The sequence below is a fragment of the Scyliorhinus torazame genome, chromosome 5 (genome assembly GCF_047496885.1).
Source record: "Scyliorhinus torazame isolate Kashiwa2021f chromosome 5, sScyTor2.1, whole genome shotgun sequence".
NCBI lineage: Eukaryota > Metazoa > Chordata > Chondrichthyes > Carcharhiniformes > Scyliorhinidae > Scyliorhinus > Scyliorhinus torazame.
The window spans coordinates 210610049-210629246 of NC_092711.1; the positions used below are offsets into that span (position 1 = coordinate 210610049).

Sequence of the window (19198 nt, forward strand, 5' to 3'; positions counted from 1 at the left end):
AGCAATTGGTAGGAAAATGGTTGCAACAAAAATAACCAGCTGTAACCCAGCTAGATGAAGGAGATCATGAGTGTAGAATGCTGAAGGCACCGTCTCAATTTGGACTCAAATGGAGAAAGATCTTCAACAGGTAAGCAGAACATTTGAAACCTACTCATCTTCAGATATGAGGAACTATCTGCCCCAGATCACCCAATTCATTCAATTTGATGTTTTAAAGAAACCTGAAGGTCCACGAGAATATCTTCAGGAGTCCTGAGTGGATTAAACAATGAAAGTTCATTTCGGCAAATAAAAGTAACGGCCGCATCTTAGCATACAGCAGATAAGTCCCAGCCGGGGCTGCTGATCATGCCAGCCCCAATCCTGGCCGGCTTTAATCCTGGTTCACGAGCCCCAGATGCCAGGCCTCTGCCCCTCAGTGAAGAGCTCGTATTCCACAAACCCCATGGGGGGATCAATTGTATCGTCCCCATGGGTATGGTGAGGGTTATTACATCCACCAAAGTACTTTAAAAAAATTATTTGATTTTGGTTCAGTGTTTTTCCTGTTTTCCTTACCATAGATCCAGTTGAGACCGATAACTTCCAGCAGAGCTGTTATAATGAGAATCCACCCAGTACAGAAATAATCCACGAGATTTAACCAGTAAATCCCAGCCTAAAATTAGATGGAGAATTAGAAGCAGTTACTGGGGAAAATCATAACACTCCAACATTCAGAATAAGAGATCAAAGGATATGTAAAATGTTGCACTCGCGCTCATTTGCAAAACATTCAATTGTAATTTGTCTTCAATTCTCCCTTATTATTTTAAGCTCTGGAATGAACTGGATGTTCACCAGACCCATTCAATAACTGAACATCCTTTTTAAAATGAGGAAACCCACAATGCATGCCGGAATTCTACAGCCGTTGCAATTCACTTTTCCCGTCAGCAGCGCACCGTCGCTTGCTCGGATTTTCCGGCAATGTGGAGTGGCTTCCATGGGAAATCTCATTGACATGCGGCGGGAAGATTGAATCCCGCTGGCAGCGAATGGCGCGCTGCCGAGAAGAATCAGCTAGGGAACCGACGAATCCAGCACCTGATCTCACTAGAACCAAATATCTCTCTGGATTTAGATGGTTTGACCTTTCTTATATATTATCATGATCCTTGACTTGACACTTTAGTGTTTGGTGAGATTCGATTAGAGATCAATAATGCTTTGTTTAAATAGGCAAAATTTGAGATTAAGACACTTTCTCAATGAATAAGGCTATAAGATTCCATCGGTTTTGAGCAAACAATCAAGTCAGAAAAATGAAGTGAGTTGCAAAATCTACCTTATACTCTTACATTTAAGATTAATATGAGGTACATGTGATTTAACAGGCAAACTGTGGTCAAACATGCCACACTGCACAATGAAGAGCAGACCCAACCTTGACAGAGCTCAGGGCTGCCTCAACAACCCACACAGATGTCAGTAATACTGAGTCAACCAATCTCACTGAAAACCTGCTTCTCTCTTGAGTGGCTCCAGTCTTCACTTTCAAGGATCTTACCCGAGAATTCACTCCAAAGGTCAATCCAACTTGGAAGGCATCAACAATGGGTCACCTCGCAGAGCTTCAATACCATTTCCCAAGATTTTGTTCCCCTAGAATAAACTCACATGCACAACGTCAGCTCGTTGGCTGCGCCAAGCAGAACACTGCTGCTTCAAAGAGATATCTTTGCCCCATTGGCTGGCAACACAGATTTGGTTGCCTTATTGGATCTTCAGGCCTTTCTCAGAGTCCTTGAAGTCTGCGACCCGTAGCCTTTGTTCTGTTCGGAGCCTGTTTTTCTGCTTGTCTCTTTTTAACCAAACTGAAATCTTTTCCTGTTCCTATCCCTTCTCTGAAACTCGGCTTTTGCGACCTCTCCATGCCCCTATCTCCCTTTGGGGCTTGACCCAGTCCATAATCTCAATCCCGTGCCTACAACTCTTCTTCTCAATGGCTTTCCACTCCCGGTCGCCGAACTGAGTGGGAGGGTGAGCTGTGAGGAGGATGCAGAGATAGCACAGCGGTTAGCACAGTTGCTTCACAGCTCCAGGGTCACAGGTTCGATTCCCGGCTTTGTCGCTGTCTGTGTGGAGTCTGCACATTCTCCCAGTGTCTACATGGGATCCACCGGGTGCTCCGGTTTCCGCCCACAGTTGTGCAGGTTAAATGGATTGGCCATGATAAATTTCCCTTTGTGTCCAAAAAGGTGAGGTGGGGTTACTGGGTTATGGGGATAGGGTGGAGGCGTCGGCTTAAGTAGAGTGCTCTTTCCAAGAGCCGGTGTAGACTTGATGGGCCGAATGGCCTACTTTTACATTGTAAATTGCATAAATTCCTTGATTCAGTGTGATTTGGACAAGTTGAGTGAGTACGTAAATAAATGGCAGATGCAGTATAATGTGGATGAAAATGAGGCTATCCACTTTGGTCAGAAAACGGGAAGGCAGATGATTATCTGAATGGCTGTAAATTAGCAGAGGTGAATGTACAACCAGACCTGGGTGTGCTTGTGCACCAGTTGCTGAAGGTAATCATGCAGGTGCAGCAGGCGGTAAAGTATACACAGGGTATGTTGGCCTTCATAGGGAGGGGATTCAAGTAGAGCTGCAGGGATATCATGATGTAATTATACAGGGTCTTGGTGCGGTCATACCAGGGATATTGTGTGCAGTTTTGGTATCCTCATCTGAGGAAGGATGGTCATGCCAGGGAGTGGAGAGAAGATTTACCAGACTGATTCCTGGGATGCCAGGACTGATGTACGAATGATTTAGCTCAGACATTGCTGACACAGTCATTCCTTGCTGTTGGGGTTTCTTATTCATTAATTTCATTTTTTGTCGCACTTGATTTGCCTGATTTTCTCTCACCTCAAACAACAATTAGATATTTTTTCTTTGCGCATTTATTAAGCATCAATGTAGTGGAACATCATATGGAGCCTGTGGATGGGCTGCAGTTGTAAAATGTACAGCACAATTTGAATGACAGCTTCTGTGCAAAGGGGAAATAATCAATTTCTCCAGTTCAGGAAGTACTGAATTTTTGCATTCTTCATTGAAAATTTTAGACCAGCATTTCAATCTGAATTTTTCTTGAGTTGTTGGTAGATGCCTAATTGGTTGACAAATCCTGGGGATAGTATCATTCATGCAAAATGGACAGGTGCCATTAATGATATGTTATAGGTTGGTGCTGGAGAAGTCAGAATGGTAAGGTTGTATTAGCTACAGAGTTGAATTGTTCTGTAAATGTAGTGATTTATTTGTAGTCACTTTGTTCACATAAGTTGATTGCTCCATGATTAATTATTCTTATATTGGGCCTCCAATTTCCCCATTTCTACAGTAACGCTGCCACTCCATGTAGGCATAATGAAAGAAAGATAGGTTTTAGGTGACACATGCAGCACGGCCGGCGCAGGCTTGGAGGGCGAAGGGCCTGTTCCTGTGCTATACTTTTCTTTGTTCTTTGATAAAACATGCATTTATATAACACCTTTCACAATTTCTCAAATTGCTTTTCTACCCTCTATAGATTTGAGATTATCTTAAACTTTGTCTCCTGTGTCCTTACACCAGGTTTCATTCACATTTAATCCCTGTCTTTGTTGACCAACATTGGCTTCTGTGTTTAATATTCTTGTCCTTGTTTCCATTCCCTTTGCATGGCATGTTTGCTCCCGATCACTTTAACCTCCTTCTGGCGGATGATTACTCAATCTCACACTGTCACTGCACATTATTAAACAAATGGAAAAAAAAATGAGTGGTCTCACCACACCATAAGGTCATTCTTTTTTCCTTCAACCGATAAACTTTATCATCTTTTCGAGTTATAACCAGTAATAAATGTGGAAACGCCCAAATTGCTCAAATATATCATACCTCTGTCACGAATAGGAGGCCAAGGAAGTAAAATGCAAAACTAAGACCAGTTGTCAGGTAAAGCCGCCTTGATCGTAGGAACTTTGGAAACTGGTCCAGTAGGGCTGTCATAATTGTTTCTGATTGAAGAAAATAGTGAATGACATCAGTAATGAACGAATAATTTACATAATCCCAGAGAAATCCACCCTTACAGTCAAGGGAGCATAGGACATACAAACATGAAGATATATGAATTAGCAGCAGGAGTAGGCCATTTGGCCCCTCGAGCCTGCTCTGCCATCCAATAAGATCATGGCTGATCCGATTGGGGCCTCAACTCTGCATTCCTGCCATCCTCCAATAACCTTTGACCCCCTTGTTAGTCAAGAATCTATCCGTCTCAATGGTCATTGGCCCTGCCTCTACTGCTATATGGGGAAGAGAGTTCAAAGTTTGGGCAGCACGGTAGCATAGTGGTTAGCACAATTGCTTCACAGCTCCAGGGTCCCAGGTTCGATTCTCGGCTTGAGTCACTGTCTGTGCGGAGTCTGCATGTTCTCCCCGTGTGTGCGTGGGTTTCCTCCTGGGTGCTCCGGTTTCCACCCACAGTCCAAAGATGTGCAGGTTAGGTGGATTGGCCATGCTAAATTGCCCTTAGTGTCCAAAATTGCCCTTAGTGTTGGGTGGGGTTACTGGGTTATGGGGATAGGGTGGGGGTATGGGCTTGGGTAGGGTGCTCTTTCCAAGAGCTGGTGCAGACTCGATGGACCCAATGGCCTCCTTCTGAATTGTAAAGTCTATGAAATGATTCACAATCCTCAGAGAGAGAAAGAATCTTCTCACCGCAGTCTTAAATGGGAGACCCCTTATTTTCAACCTGTGTCCCCTAATTCTAGCTGCTCCCTGAAGGGCAAAGATACTTTCAGCATCCAAACAGCAATTCCCCTTCGGGTATTTTATGTTTCAATAAGATCACCTCTCAATCGTTTAAACTCTAACGGATATAGGCCCAGGTTGAAAATGAAAAGAAAACCAGAAAATCTGTCCAACCATTAGTTTTAGAACATTTTGAATTGGTTATTCCTTCTGGATTCCTTCTGGTAAGACCATCAGATTGAGTAGCAGGTACAGGAGTAGATATTGTCATGTGAGAGTGCCTTTAAGAAATGGATATTTAAGCAATGTACCTTTAAGAAATGCATTGATGGCAGATTGTGGGTGGAGCTGGGTTTTAGCTCAGCCATTTTGAAATTTTTAGTTTTTAGTGCCTGGCTGGTTTGAGGAGAGCAGCTGGAACGTGCCTGGCTGGTTTGAGGAGAGAAGCTGAAACGTGCCTGGCTGGTTTGAGGAGAGAAGCTGAAAAGTGCCTGGCTGGTTTGAGGAGAGAAGCTGAAAGGTGCCTGGCTGGTTTGAGGAGAGCAGCTGAAAAGTGCCTGGCTGGTTTGAGGAGAGCTGCTTGAAAAGGAGAAAGCCAGTTTGAGGAGAAAGCTGAAAAGTGCCTGACTAGTTTGCTGAGAGCGGTTTGAAAAGGAGAAAGCCAGTTTTGAGGAGAAAGCTGGGATGTGTTTTGCAAAAAGCTGCAATAAGAAAACACAGAACTGGTCTGTTGAGCCTATAAGTATATTGAATGTAACCTCATGTCTGTTGTTAAAGGTGAAGTCTTTTGGAAGTTTGAAGGAACATTTTGAGGGATTATTTACTGTTGTATTATTTTCCGAGTTATCTTTGAAGTAAGGGGTGTTAAGTGATCCAATGTTTATTTAAAAGGTTAAGTTGAGCTCATGGAATAAACATTGTTTTGTGTATAAGAATCACGTGTCCATAATTGTAATCCCACTCCTGGAGAACCAGCCGTGTGCTTCAAAAGCTAACAATCCATTAAAGGGGGAGGTTGGTTAAACTGCATGATACATTTTGGGGTTCTGAAAACGCCTCTCCCATAACAATTGGGGGCTCGAGGGGGATAAAAGTCTATCTATGGGATTGGCTTTTGTGAACTTAAAGACAGTGAAGGATTGTTGCTTTTCCGGTGTGGTATTTTGGTTTAAGTGGGGAGTGTGTTGTGGACAATGGCTCTTTCAGAGGCTCAGAATTTTTTGGAGGTGGACACGATAACACGTGATACCTTACTTTCAGAGAGTAAAAACAGACTGTTACATTTGGCAAAAGCATTGCAGTTAACACTGCCTGGAAAAATACGAAAAGTTGAGGTACTTAACGAGGTATCTGCGCATTTACGTTTGCCTGTGATACACTCTGACTTATTAGATATGGCATCAATTCAGTTGTAAATTAAACAAATTGAACATGAAAATGAGTTAAAGCAGCTTGAATACGAGAGAGAAAGAGAGGAAAAAGAGAGAGAAAGAGAGAGAGAGGAAAAAGAAAAGGAGAGAGAAGAAAGGCGAGAATGAAAGAATACCCCGAGCAGAACAAAAAGAAAAAGAAAGGGAGATACTGATCAGGGAAAAAGATAAAGAGAGGGAGTTTGAACTTCAGAAAATGGCCATGAAACATGTCAGCCAATTAAAATTGTCAGGCGTAAATGGAAATGTACAGATGGATGATAGTGATGAGGATAGTGAGAAAGTGGGTAATAGTCGAAGCCTTGGTGGAAATCTATTTAAATTTGTCCAAGCATTGCCAAGGTTTGACGAGAAGGAAATGGAAGCCTTTTTCATTTCATTTGAGAAGGTAGCTAAACAAATGAAATGGCCACAGGACATGTGGATGTTACTGATTCAAACAAAGCTGGTAGGTAGAGCTAGTGAAGTATTTGCATCACTACCGGAGGAGGTATCTGGAACGTATGAGGAGGTGAAGAAATCCATCTTAAGTGCATATGTGCTAGTGCGTGAAGTTTACAGACAAAGGTTTAGAAATTTAAGGAAAGAATTTGGTCAAATATACATGGGGTTTGAAAGGCTCAAACAGAGTAATTTTGGTAGGTGGATAAGGGCTTTGAAAATAGACCAAACGTATGAAGCTCTCAGAGAAATTATACTTTTGGAGGAGTTTAAAAATTCAATTCCTGATGTAGTGAGAACTTATGTGGAAGAACAGAGGGTTTAACTGCGAGATTAGCAGCGGAAATGGCAGATGATTATGAATTAGTTCATAAATCGAAGATTGGTTTCCAACATCAGTTTCAGCCGGTGAGGGACAGAAACTGGGGACATGAGAAATACTCAAGTGGTAAAGGTAAAGGTGACCTGATGGGAGACAATAAAGAGAGTGTACTTCAGATTGAAAAAAAAATCCAGGAGGGTGGAAAAGAGATGAAAAGTTTCAAATGTTTTCACTGTAATAAACGAGGCCATGTAAAGTTGGTGGTTGAAGAAAAGCACTGGGAAGGCTGATGTGGTAAAACAGGATAAGACAGTGGGATTTGTTTGAGTGGTAAAGGAAAGCCCAAGGGAAGCGACGGAGGTGCAAACGATTGTACAACCTGTTCAAGAGGCAATTGTTAAGAAGGTGTCAGATGTCTTTAAAGAATTTACTTGTGTGGGTAAAGTTTACTCGTGTATCAGGAGGAGCAGGTAAAGAAGTCACAATTTTAAGAGATACGGGGCTGGACAATCTTTAATGGTAATAGATGAGGAATTATGTAGTTTGGGAAGAATGTTGCCAGAAAAGTTGGTGAAATGTGGAATTCAGGGTGAGAGGAGTAGCGTTCCATTATATAAGGTAAGGTTGGAAAGTCCAGTGAAGAGTGGTGAAGTTGTAGTAGGAATAATAGAGAAACTATCTTGTCCAGGAATAGTTTATCTTGGGGAATGATATAGCTGGATCACAGGTGGGAGTCATGCCTACTGTGGTTGATAAGCCAGTGGAAAATCAGACAACTGAAGTGTTGAAGGACGAATATCCTGGGATTTTTCCGGATTGTGTAGTAACCCAGTCGCAAAGTCACATGTTAAAAGAGAAGAGAAATCAAAGAATGAAGATAAAGTTGAAGTGCAATTATCAGAAACGATTTTTGATCAGATGGTTGAAAAAGAACAAGAACAGGTGGAGGATGAGGCGGATATTTTTAGTTCATTAAAATGGCGGAATTACAACAGCAAGATGTAGAAATAAAATGGATATATCAGAAAGCATATAAGGAAGAGGAATCTGAGAGTATACCAGAGTATTATTACCGTAAAAGTGATGTCTTGATGAGAAAATGGAGGCCTGTACATATGAAGGCGGATGAAAAGTGGGCAGACGTTCATCAAGTAGTATTGCCGGTAGGGTATAGAAAGGAGGTGTTGCGAGTTGCACATGAGGTACCAGTGGGAGGTCATTTGGGAATAAGGAAAACTCAAGCTAAAATACAAAAACATTTTTATTGGCCTGGACTACATAAAGATGTAGTTACATTTTGTCAATCATGTCAAGTGATAGGGAAACCTCAAGCAGTGATAAAACCAGTGCCCTCCATATCCATTCCAGCATTTGAGGAACCTTTTACAAGGGTCCTAATCGATTGTGTAGGACCGCTTCCTAAAACAAAAAGTGGGAATCAATATCTTTTGAATATAATGGATGCATCTACTAGGTTTCCAGAGGCCATTCAGTACCTAATATTGTGGAGGAGTTACTTAAATTCTTCACTAGATATAGACTACCCACAGAAATTCAATCAATCAAGGATCGAATTTTACTTCAAAGTTATTCAAAGAAGTTATGGATAGCTTAGGAATAAAACAATTTAAATCAACTGCGCACCATCCAGAATCGCAAGGAGCATTAGAAAGGTGGCATCAGTCATTAAAGACAATGTTGAGGGCGTATAGTCAAGATTATCCAGAGGATTGGGATAAAGGAATTCCGTTCGTATTGTTTGCAATTAGGGATGCACCTAATGAGTCTTCCAAATTTAGTCCTTTTGAACTAATTTTTGGTCATGAGGTAAGAGGATCACTTAAATTGATTCAGGAAAAATTGGTGTGTGAGAAATCGGAAATTACACTATTGGATAACGTGTCAAATTTTAGGGGACGATTAAATAGAGCAGGTGAATTGGCTAGACAATATTTGAAAGTTGCACAAAATGTGATGAAACGGGTAGCGGACAAGAAATCCAAAGTTTGTAGTTTTGTCAGTGGAGATAAAGTTTTAGTGTTTTTACCAGTGGTAGGTGAACCTTTAAAAGCTAGATTTTGTGGACCGATTGAAAGGAAATTAAGTGAGGTGAATTATGTGATAAAAACACCAGATAGAAGGAAGACTCACCGAGTGTGTCATGTGAATATGCTTAAAAGGTACTTTGAAAGAGAAGGAGAGAAAAAGGAGGAGGTTTTATTGATTCCAACTCAAAGTGACGAACCAAATCCAGATGACTGTGAATTTGACATACCTCAAATTCAATTGGAAAATGAGGATGTTCTTAAAAATTGGGATGAATTGTTAAGTTACCTTCCAGAGGAAAAACAAACTGACCTGACAGCGTTATTGATATCACATGAGCAAGTTTGCAGAGATAAATTGGGAAGTACTAAAATGGCTATACATGATGTAGATGTGGGAAATGCTGTTCCTATCAAACAACATCCATATGGACTTAATCCTTTAAAATTGGCACAGATTAACAGACAGATTGAGAGTATGCTGAAGAATGGCATAATTGAAGCTGGTTGCAGCCAATGGAGCTCACCCATAGTGATGGTACCTAAACCAGATGGTACCCAACGGTTGCGTGTGGACTATCGAAAGGTGAATGCAGTTACAAGAACGGACTCTTATCCTGTCCCACGTTTGAAGGATTACATTGAGAAAGTGGGACAATCTGCTTTTATTTACAACTTCCAGACATGGAAAGAACATTTAAAACATTGTATGGAGTTCTTCGATCGACTTCAGGAGGCGGGTTTGGTGATGAACCTAGCCGAAAGTCAATTTGGAGAAGCCCAAATCACTTTCTTTGGGGAGTTTCCGATACCCTAAAGACGAAGGGAAATAATGTGATTTTTTAGCATGAGTGGATTTGATCGAACATTTGTGCAAAAGCTTTGTGGCATGATTACTCCACTGATGGACATCCTAAAGAAACGTCAACAATTTCAATGGACAGCGGACTTTCGACAGGCGTTTAACTGCCTGAAAGCAGTGATCATCAATGTTCCTATATTGGAGAATTGCAAGGGGCTCTGTGGTCAGATTGAACTACAGTATCTGATTCTAAAGAGAAATGCCGAGGAGTAGAGGAATGGATGGATCGTGCAGAGACTTACTTGTTCAAAGAGACTGTCAATCGAGAAGGATTTCGGTTGGAGGAAGAAGAACAAAGAAAATGGACCATATTATTATACCTGTTTGCGTGTAAACAAAAAGTTATATTTACAGTGTGCATTTTTAGTGGATTGTGCAAAATTGAAACCATCTTGAAGTTGATGGTTTTTTTTTTTCCTTGGGGGGAGGTGTCATGTGAGAGTGACTAAAAGAAATGGATGTTTAAGCAATGTACCTTTAAGAAATGCAGTAATGTCAGAGTGTGGGTGGAGTTTTAGCTCAGCCATTTTGAAGTTTTTAGTATTTAGTTTGAGAAGAAAGCTGAAATGTGCCTGGCTGGTTTGAGGAGAGCAGCTGAAAAGTGCCTGACTGGCTTGAGGAGAGAAGCTGAAATGTACCTGGCTGGTTTGCTGAGAGCTGCTTGAAAAGGAGAAAGCCAGTTTGAGGAGAAAGCTGAAAAGTGCCTGGCTAATTTGCTGAGAGCGGTTTGAAAAAGAGAAAGCCAGTTTTGAGGAGAAAGCTGGGACGTGTTTTGCAAAAAGCTGCAATAAGAAAACACAGAACTGGTCTGTTGAGCCTATAAGTATATTGAATGTAACCTCATGTCTGTTGTTAAAGGTGAAGTCTTTTGGAAGTTTGAAGGAACATTTTGAGGGATTATTTACTGTTGTATTATTTTCGGAGTTATCTTTGAAGTAAGGGGTGTTAAGTGATCCAATGTTTATTTAAAAGGTTAAGTTGAGTTCATTGAATAAATATCGTTTTGTGTTTAAGAACCATGTGTCCGTAATTGTAATCCCACTCCTGGAGAACAAGCCGTGTGCTTCAAAAGCTAACAACCCATTAAAGGGTTGGTTGAACTCCATGATACATTTTGGGGTTCTGAAAACGCCTCTCCCATAACAATATCAGAGTAAAATTAGGCCATTTGTTCCCACGGCCTGCTCTGCCATTCGATCATGGCTGATATGTTCCTCATCCACATTCTCCTGCCTTCTCCCCAGAACCCCTGATCGCCATATCATTCAAGAAATCTCCTTATTAATCAAGGACACCAAATTTGTGCTTCAGGTGCTGTTGCCTACAGGTTTACAGACTAAGAGCTGGATCATGAAATCAGACAGAATAGTCTTTTCTTAGAACATCAGAACTAAGGGCAACAGTAAGCTATTTAGCTCCACTGTTCAGTCCATTCATAGCCAATCTCATCATGGCCTCAACTTCACCGTAAGATACTCCACACCCTCTCTGTAAAATAAAGTAAATTAGCGCGGGCAAGAAAAATGTAATGTAGAAACACAACAACTGTTTATATATCAGTAAAGCCAATAAAAAGATTTTCAAAAGAAAAAGATACTCTACGCCCATCCCCCCACCACTACATCAAGCGTATCAGCCGAGTGGCCTTTCTCTGAAATGCTCCAAACTAGATTTATATCCTTACTTCAAGAAGGAGACCAAATCTGTACACAATGTGGTCTCACCACTCCATGTACAATTGCAGCAAAACATGGCTATTTTTAATGTTCCATTCCCTTTGCACTAAACAACGGGCGAGATTTAACAAATGAAACAGGGTCCCGTGTCAAGTGCGTTTAGCCGGGTGTTTCCCAGCACTGGCTTCACTGAGAGTGACCCGGCTATTATGTGGAACTCTGGTTCATTTTTGGGCCATGGCGAGGAATGTCCCGCCAAGGCCGTACATGGTCTCGTTTTCTGCACTAATGAGCTTTGCTTGCCAGTGCAGGAAGTGATTGGAGCCCCAATCTCGAGACTCCTCCACCTCGGCCTCCAGACCCCTCAATGTCTCAACTCACCAATGAGGGGGTAACTGAACTCCCCGCATCCCACCTCATAAGAGCAGGGCACCCCAGGCCTAATCCCTGGCATGGGCATGATGCCACCTGGGCACTGCCAGGGTTCCAGACTGCACAGAGCCCAACTGTCCATGAGCCGCAATCATCTGCGATATACCTCCAAGTGCCAGTTCACCTAGTCCACGTTTGAGGAAACAAGTGTTAAATGGCACCCACTCAGGGTCTCCGGGGAGTGGCCATTAGGTCCGATGTAGACATATTCAAGTGAGACTACCTGTTCACTTGAATCAGCAATTCAGGATCCCAGCGTCAATGGGTAGGATCCAGATCACAATGCCTCGCGAGGTCTCGTTGGAGGCCTCTCGCAAGATTTACCAGTCTCTTTGCATCCTGAGTCGGGCGAGGCCAATAGATTGTGCCCAACAACATTCCATTTGCCTTCCTAATTGCTTGCTGCACCCGCAGACCATCGTTTCATGAGTCATGTACCGGGGCACCCAGATCCCTCTGTAGCTCAGAATTCTGCAATCTCTCTCCATTTAAACAACATGCTGTTTTTCTACTTTTCCTGCTGAAGCACTTTGAAAAATGCACTTCACCCAGTTCTGTTCCCATTACTCTGGTTTGTGGGAACGTTTTGGGGAAATTATATCATTATTATCCCTAGTCACCTGCCAGGATGTTTTAAAAAGTGAGTGAGGTTTATGACCAGCCTGCTCTCGGCGAGTCAGTCAGAGGTTTAAAAGTTGCCTCCGTGCTGCAGCAATATCAGCCAGAAAGAAATGCGAGAGAATGGAATTTGGGAGTAAGAATAGGGAAAGGAAATGTAACCTGAACACTTTAATGTTCTTGTCAGATGGCTTGATTAATATTACAAGAACACTTGTCGCTAAAGCTATGAACAATTTGTTCACATCAACTGTGGGTCCACTATATACAAAACAACAGACGAAGAATAGTATGATGATGCACAAGCAACCTCTCCAATAGCCCCCTCGTCCGTCTGCCTCTAATAGTCACTTCTACACTAATGAGACTCCTAGTGGTCAGTCAGTGAATTACAGTGCAACTATGATATCACTATAAACACAAGGGTTGAATTTCCCGGACCAATCAGGGCCCGCCAATGGTGATCCCCACTGTGTTGTAGCTGCCGAACAACGTAAAATGCATCCTCCTCTGTCCGCCCCCCAACCCCGCCACTGGAAACCCCCATCCTAAGATTCAAATCCATGGCAGCGAATAGCTACCGGAATTTGTATTCTGAGGCATTCCAGATACTAAGGTGACATTTCCTTGGAATGTTGGAGGGCGCAATTTAACAGAAATGAAACAGAGTCCTATGTCGAGAATGTTTAGCCGGCTGTTTCCAGGCACTGGCAGCGTCGAGAAAGACCCCGTTATCTAATGGACTCTGCGGGGAACGTTCCGTCGTGGCCACACTTAGTCCCATTTCCTGCACTGAGGAGCTCCCCTCCAGACCTCCCAATGTGACCCCCAATGCCCCAACTCACTTATAAGAGGATTATCGAGCCCCCACACACCACCTAACAAGAGTAGGGCACCTCTGGACCCAATCCCTGGCTCAGGCAAAATGCCACCTGGGCACCATGGCATTGCCAAGGTGCCACTCTGGCAGTGCCAGGGTTCCCAAGTGGCATCAGGGGTGCCACTATCCCACCCTGCCCAGAGCCCAGCCATCCTGAGGCCCCTGATTCCCTGGGAGATCTCTGGACGCCCCCCCCCCCCCCACCTCCTGAAGTGCCGGTACGCCTGGTCACCGTTTGTGGAGACCAGTGCCAACCGACACCCACTCGGGGTCTCCGAGGCCTGGAGATCCCCTTATATCTTGTGAGAGGCCTCTCGGAGGATTTACCCAGCTTGCCACACCTCATGAACTGGGGCGCGTTGCGGCCAGTAAATCTCACGAGAGGCCTCTCGTAGGATTTACCCCGCTAACCACGCCTCTTATGATGTACCAGCCATGTCGCACCCCCATTCGGAGGCGGCCGTTACATTTGGCCAAGAGTTTTAATAAGTCAGGGAATCCAGGGTTACGGGCATAAGGCGGGAAAGTGGAGTTGAGGATTATATAATATCAGCCATGGTCTCATTGAATGGAGCAGACTTGATGGGCTGAGTGGTCTATCTCTGCTACTATGTCTTGCAGATTTATTCTAATGCAGTTGTTAACCCATTTAAGTGAAATAGGTTCGAGCTTCATTAAGACAACAGTTAAAGATCTGTTACAAATACATCCGATCACTCACATCACCAAAGTAATTTCTAACCCGATATGATAAACAGAATAATTTAGAATAGCTTCTTTCAGTAGAAAGAGATTGTTTAAATACAGCAATGTCATTCTTACCGAAACCTCCAAACTGCGTATCGGCTCCCAGAGTGAGCAGCATGAGGAAAAATAAAATGGACCACAAAGGTGCCCAAGGCAAATGGCTAGGAGCCTCTGGATAGGCGATGAAAACCAAGCCGAAACCTAAACATTGGATACAATTGGAATTATTCAATTAATGGAGCTGAGAGGAGACTTACTGTAAACTGATGTCATTTCCTTACAATCCATTCATTTACTCAGAATCCAGATTGTCAATATTTTTCAAAATTTGTTAAATTGATGATCAGATGAAATTTACAGTGATTCAATGATCTGTGTTTCAAATATAAATCACCGGCTCTACATTATGGCTGGAATTCTCAGGCTGTTGTGCTTCACTTTTCCCGGCGACAGCCCACCCCCGCCAGCGGGTTTCACGGGGGTGGCTTCAATGGGAAATCCCATTGACCAGCATTAGGAAGACAGAATCCTGCCGCCAGCGAATGGCTTGCCTCCGAGAAACATGCAGCTGGAGAACCCAGCCCTCTTTCTTTGTAACATAAATCACTCAAAATTAAGTGTTTATAATATTTAGAAGCAGCGACCGATTGTGAGTTCTGTACAATGTTCTTGTGCGAGATAGAATTCTCCAGATCTGTTTGGTGAGACTGGCATTAAAAAGCCAAGCCTCACGGGGGACGAGGGTATGGGGATTGGGAGGGTAATATCTGTGAAGCGAGTTTACTGTTCAGGTCCATGCTGTGGAACCAGCCAGTACCCAGTGTAGACTGTGTATTCATGTGTATAGTGTGATGATCTGCACCCAGGAAATGATGAGTTGATAGAGCAGGCATGGTCACACTCTTGACATGTAAGAGCTGCTAACGAACTTTAAGGAAATCATTTAAGTTATGAGTCTTTTGTTGGGCAGCACGGTGGTTCAGTGGTTAGCACTGCAGTCTCACGGCGCCGAGGCCCCAGGTTCGATCCCAGCGCTGAGTCACTGTCCGTGTAGAGTTTGCACGTTCTTCCCGTGTTTGCGTGGGTTTCGCCCCCACAACACAAAGATGTGCAAGGGAGGTGGATTGAATGCACTAAATTGCCCCTTAATTGGTAAAAATGAATTGGGTACTCTAAAATTTTTTTTAAAATGAGTCTTTTGTCATCGTTTCCATACAACCTAGCAACTTTGCACCCAGGATATTAGAATTGCCAAGCTGAATATGTGTTTGTGACATTACCTGGTCATCATTCTGATTACTTATCACAGCACCATTGACAGATAGAATTGGTATTAAGCAGAATGTTGATGTGGATCTCATTTTTCATATATATACATTATTTTGACAAAATGTTTCACCAGCAAATTACAATTTGAGTACATAATACATTGCCAGAAATTGATATTGTCAATCAATAAAACAACCTCTGATTCACTTGGAAACATCCAGGATGCGCATAATGGTTCACATTTGAAATATGTTAAGTTGAAATGTAGAATTCATTCAACATGTTCCTCACAATACCTGGCCCTACATCGTGTAATATAATGTTAATTGTTTGCTTTGTGGCTGTAGACAGAGTGGTCACCTAATTACATAACGCCGCAATGACAAAAGAGGTTGTGTGCCGGGGGCGCGAGAGTAATATCCAGGAGCGGGGGAAGAATACAAGTGTTGAAGTAGCTGCTGAGTTGGTGAATAAATTATTTTTTGCTGTTGTTTGTGATTTGGCAACCCAATACAGTTACATGGTATCAGGAGTTGGCAGTGTGGCACGAGGACTTCCCTGCATCGACCCACTCGTCTTTGATGAAAATATTGCAGAGAGTTTGGAAATGTTCCAGAAGGAGTTACATATTCACTGTGCTGTTGTACTCCCTGACAAGTCAAAAAAAGTGCAGGCTTACTTTCTATTAAACCTAACAGCACCCAACCAAGGCCGCGTAAATATTCAAGTCACTTGTTTTCCAGATTGAGGGGAATAAAAGAGGAAATAATCCCCAAAAAGTTTGAGAATATCTAGGCGGGATTCTCCAATAATGGGGCTATGTCCCCACGCAAGAAAATGATCCACGTCTTCATCTCATCCTCGACAGCAGCCAGAAACAAGGCCACGGAATCACTGTGCTGGTGCTCACAGTAGAGACATGTGGAGCAAAGTCTCCAGATGTGCACCATGAGACATACTCGAGCCACATCAAGCATACAAACCACTGCAGTTCCCAGACCTCCCCTGGTCATTCACAGGAACTGACATCGTCAGATGGAAAGATAACAACATTTAGTCTTTGTCGGTTCATATTTCGTCTGGTTTGAGCATGACTACATACAATTAAAATGGGGTAAAGGGAGATGTGATGAACTATTCACTAGCTGCAACAGCTTAATCCGTGCCTCACTGGATATGTGAATAGTTATGCATTGCTAACGTGTTTAACCTGTAAGTGACACATTTTCAGCACATAGTTCGCTATTACTCACACTATTCTATCTTATGCCACCGGATGATCCAACTCACTGGGGAAGATGGTCACGTGAGAATGTGATAACACGGCTGCAAAAGAGGTCCCATGTCACAGAAATTATCATAGTACAGTGCAGAAGGAGGCCATTTGGCCCATCGAGTCTGCACCGGCTCTTGGAAAGAGCACCCTACCCAAGGTCCACACCTCCACCCTATCCCGAGAACCCAGTAGCCCCACCCAAAACTAAGGGCAATTTATCATGGCCAATCCACCTAACCACATCTTTGGACTGTGGGAGGAAACCGGAGCCAGGAGGAAACCCACTCACACACGGGGAGGATGTGCAGACTCCGCACAGACAGTGACCCAAGCCGGAATCGAACCTGGGACCCTCGAGCTGTGAAGCAATTGTGCTATCCACAATGCTACCGTGCTGCCCTAAGTCGTGAGTGTGGGACTCAGAGGATGTGATGAAGTAGCTGCTAAGCTAGTGAACAAACTACTCTTCGTCAAAAGTCTTTGTTGTCTGTGATTCTGTATCTCATTTACAGTGGCTTCCAGTTCTGTGCCTATTTAAAAAGCTGCATTTGAGAGGAAAGGTTAAATAAACAAGTCGGCCAATTTCCAGAAATTCCAGCTTATTGATCAGCTCCAATCGCTGTCCAGTATAATCCAAACCCCATTTCATTGTGTAGTTTTTCAGAACCTAACTATCAGTGTCCATCAGAATGACTGTTGTAAATTCAAGTATTGATTATCGTGTCTGTACACTGGAACAATCTCGGAATAAATCATTTGAGAGAGATGGTGAAAGCTTTGTGACCCTGCTTGATATTTTTCCCAGTTCTGGTTTACCTGACTGTGCAATCTCTGAAACAAGCTTGTCTTGTACATGAGCCATGTGTCCCAGGATGGAGAAGATGACAAATCCAGCAAACACACTCGTCGCACAATTAGCAATGCAGACAATGATGGTGTCGGTGCAACAGTTGTTGTGGAATTTGTTGTAGGATGACAGTGCGATTAAACTGCCCCAACCCACCGAGATAGAAAAGAAAATTTGTGTTGCAGCATCTTTCCAGACCTGGTAAACAGAAAGTAGAATTAGTCCATGGTGGGCAGCTGAAACACATTAACCATGAAAACTGTCAGCCGGTTAACCTAATGTGAACAGATTGGATAAAGCACCTCCGGTCAATAGTATCTCCCTTAAACAGCAGCACCTTCATTTTCCCTCTCTGTCTATTTCTTGCTGCTAAATTCTCTCAGGGAGTTTGAAATTCCGTCCCACTTGACATGTTTCTGGTGAGTGACTCAATTTCTTCATTTGCAGAGTACACACTGTGATGCAGTGGCGTCCGTTCATTTATTGAAAGCAACAACAAAATAAAGTCTTTCAGCGTGAAATCAATTTTCATATCTGAATTGCAATAAATACTGGACCAAATTTAAAAATCTCAACGTCAATAAATACCCTGGCATCTAGCTTTTAGTGCCAACTTCAGAGCCACAGTGTAAACTACATACACAGGAATCGATGTGGATCCTGTCAAAGGAGGTTAAATGTTTTAAATTTAAATCAAAATCAAAATCTGTCAGAATAACGCTGTCACATATATTGCTCACCAATCATTTATGTGCAAATGCCGCAACAATTTTTAATTAAACACAAAAGTTGCTCTCTGATGTGCACAGCTCCACTGTCAGCTTTGTGAAAATGGTGCAACTTGCACAGTAGATACAGGCTAAACATAGAAGTTCACTTCAAGTCATTTCAAATTTAAGGAGTCTTTTGACAATGTGCTGACTGTTCTTTTCTGTCCGTCAATATCGCAGGCATCCAAAATTATCATTAGAATTGTGGAGTCAGGTTTTAATTGTGTTGGAAATTTGGATAAAAATTAAAGTTAACTGTTTTATTTATTTTTTCTGTCTGTCTCTTTTTCCACTGTCATTTAATCCAACCATTCTTTTCCTTGCTTTTAATCATAAAAAATCTTTATTGCCACAATTAGGCTTACATTAACACTGCAATGAAGTTACTGTGGAAAAAACCCCAATCGCCACATTCTGGCGCCTGTTCGGGTACACCGAGGGAGAATTCAAAATGTCCAAATTACATAACAGCATATCTTTCTGGACTTGTGGGAGGAAACCGGAGAACCGGGAGGAAACCCACGCAGACACAGGGAGAACGTGCAGGCTCAACATAGACAAGACCCAAGCTAGGAATCGAACCTGGGACCCTGGAGCTGTGAAGTAAGATTGCTAATCACTGTGCTACCGTGTTGCCCCACCTCACTTCATCTCACTTTCCTGATTTAACATTGAATTCACCTGCTCTAACTTGCTCTTCATTCTCTCTGACAGTCGTTGTATAGTTAATTTCACAATACTGCAGCCTGAGTGGATAAGGAGATATGGAGTTTTCTTTTCCATCTGTTAAGATACTGGACC

The 19198-nt window shown here is 42.7% G+C and overlaps 1 protein-coding gene across 1 annotated transcript in view; it reads right to left on the bottom strand.

Moving 5' to 3' along the window:
* The window catches only part of LOC140418108 (sodium- and chloride-dependent neutral and basic amino acid transporter B(0+)-like), an 82671-nt gene that overhangs the window by 9539 nt on the left and 53934 nt on the right, over positions 1-19198 (bottom strand). The window contains exons 8-11 of the mRNA XM_072501526.1: positions 17597-17825; positions 14311-14436; positions 3925-4043; positions 562-661 (exon numbers count right to left, since the gene is read on the bottom strand). Of these exons, the coding sequence (XP_072357627.1) occupies positions 562-661; positions 3925-4043; positions 14311-14436; positions 17597-17825 (574 nt within the window). The remainder of the gene's footprint in view (positions 1-561; positions 662-3924; positions 4044-14310; positions 14437-17596; positions 17826-19198) is intronic.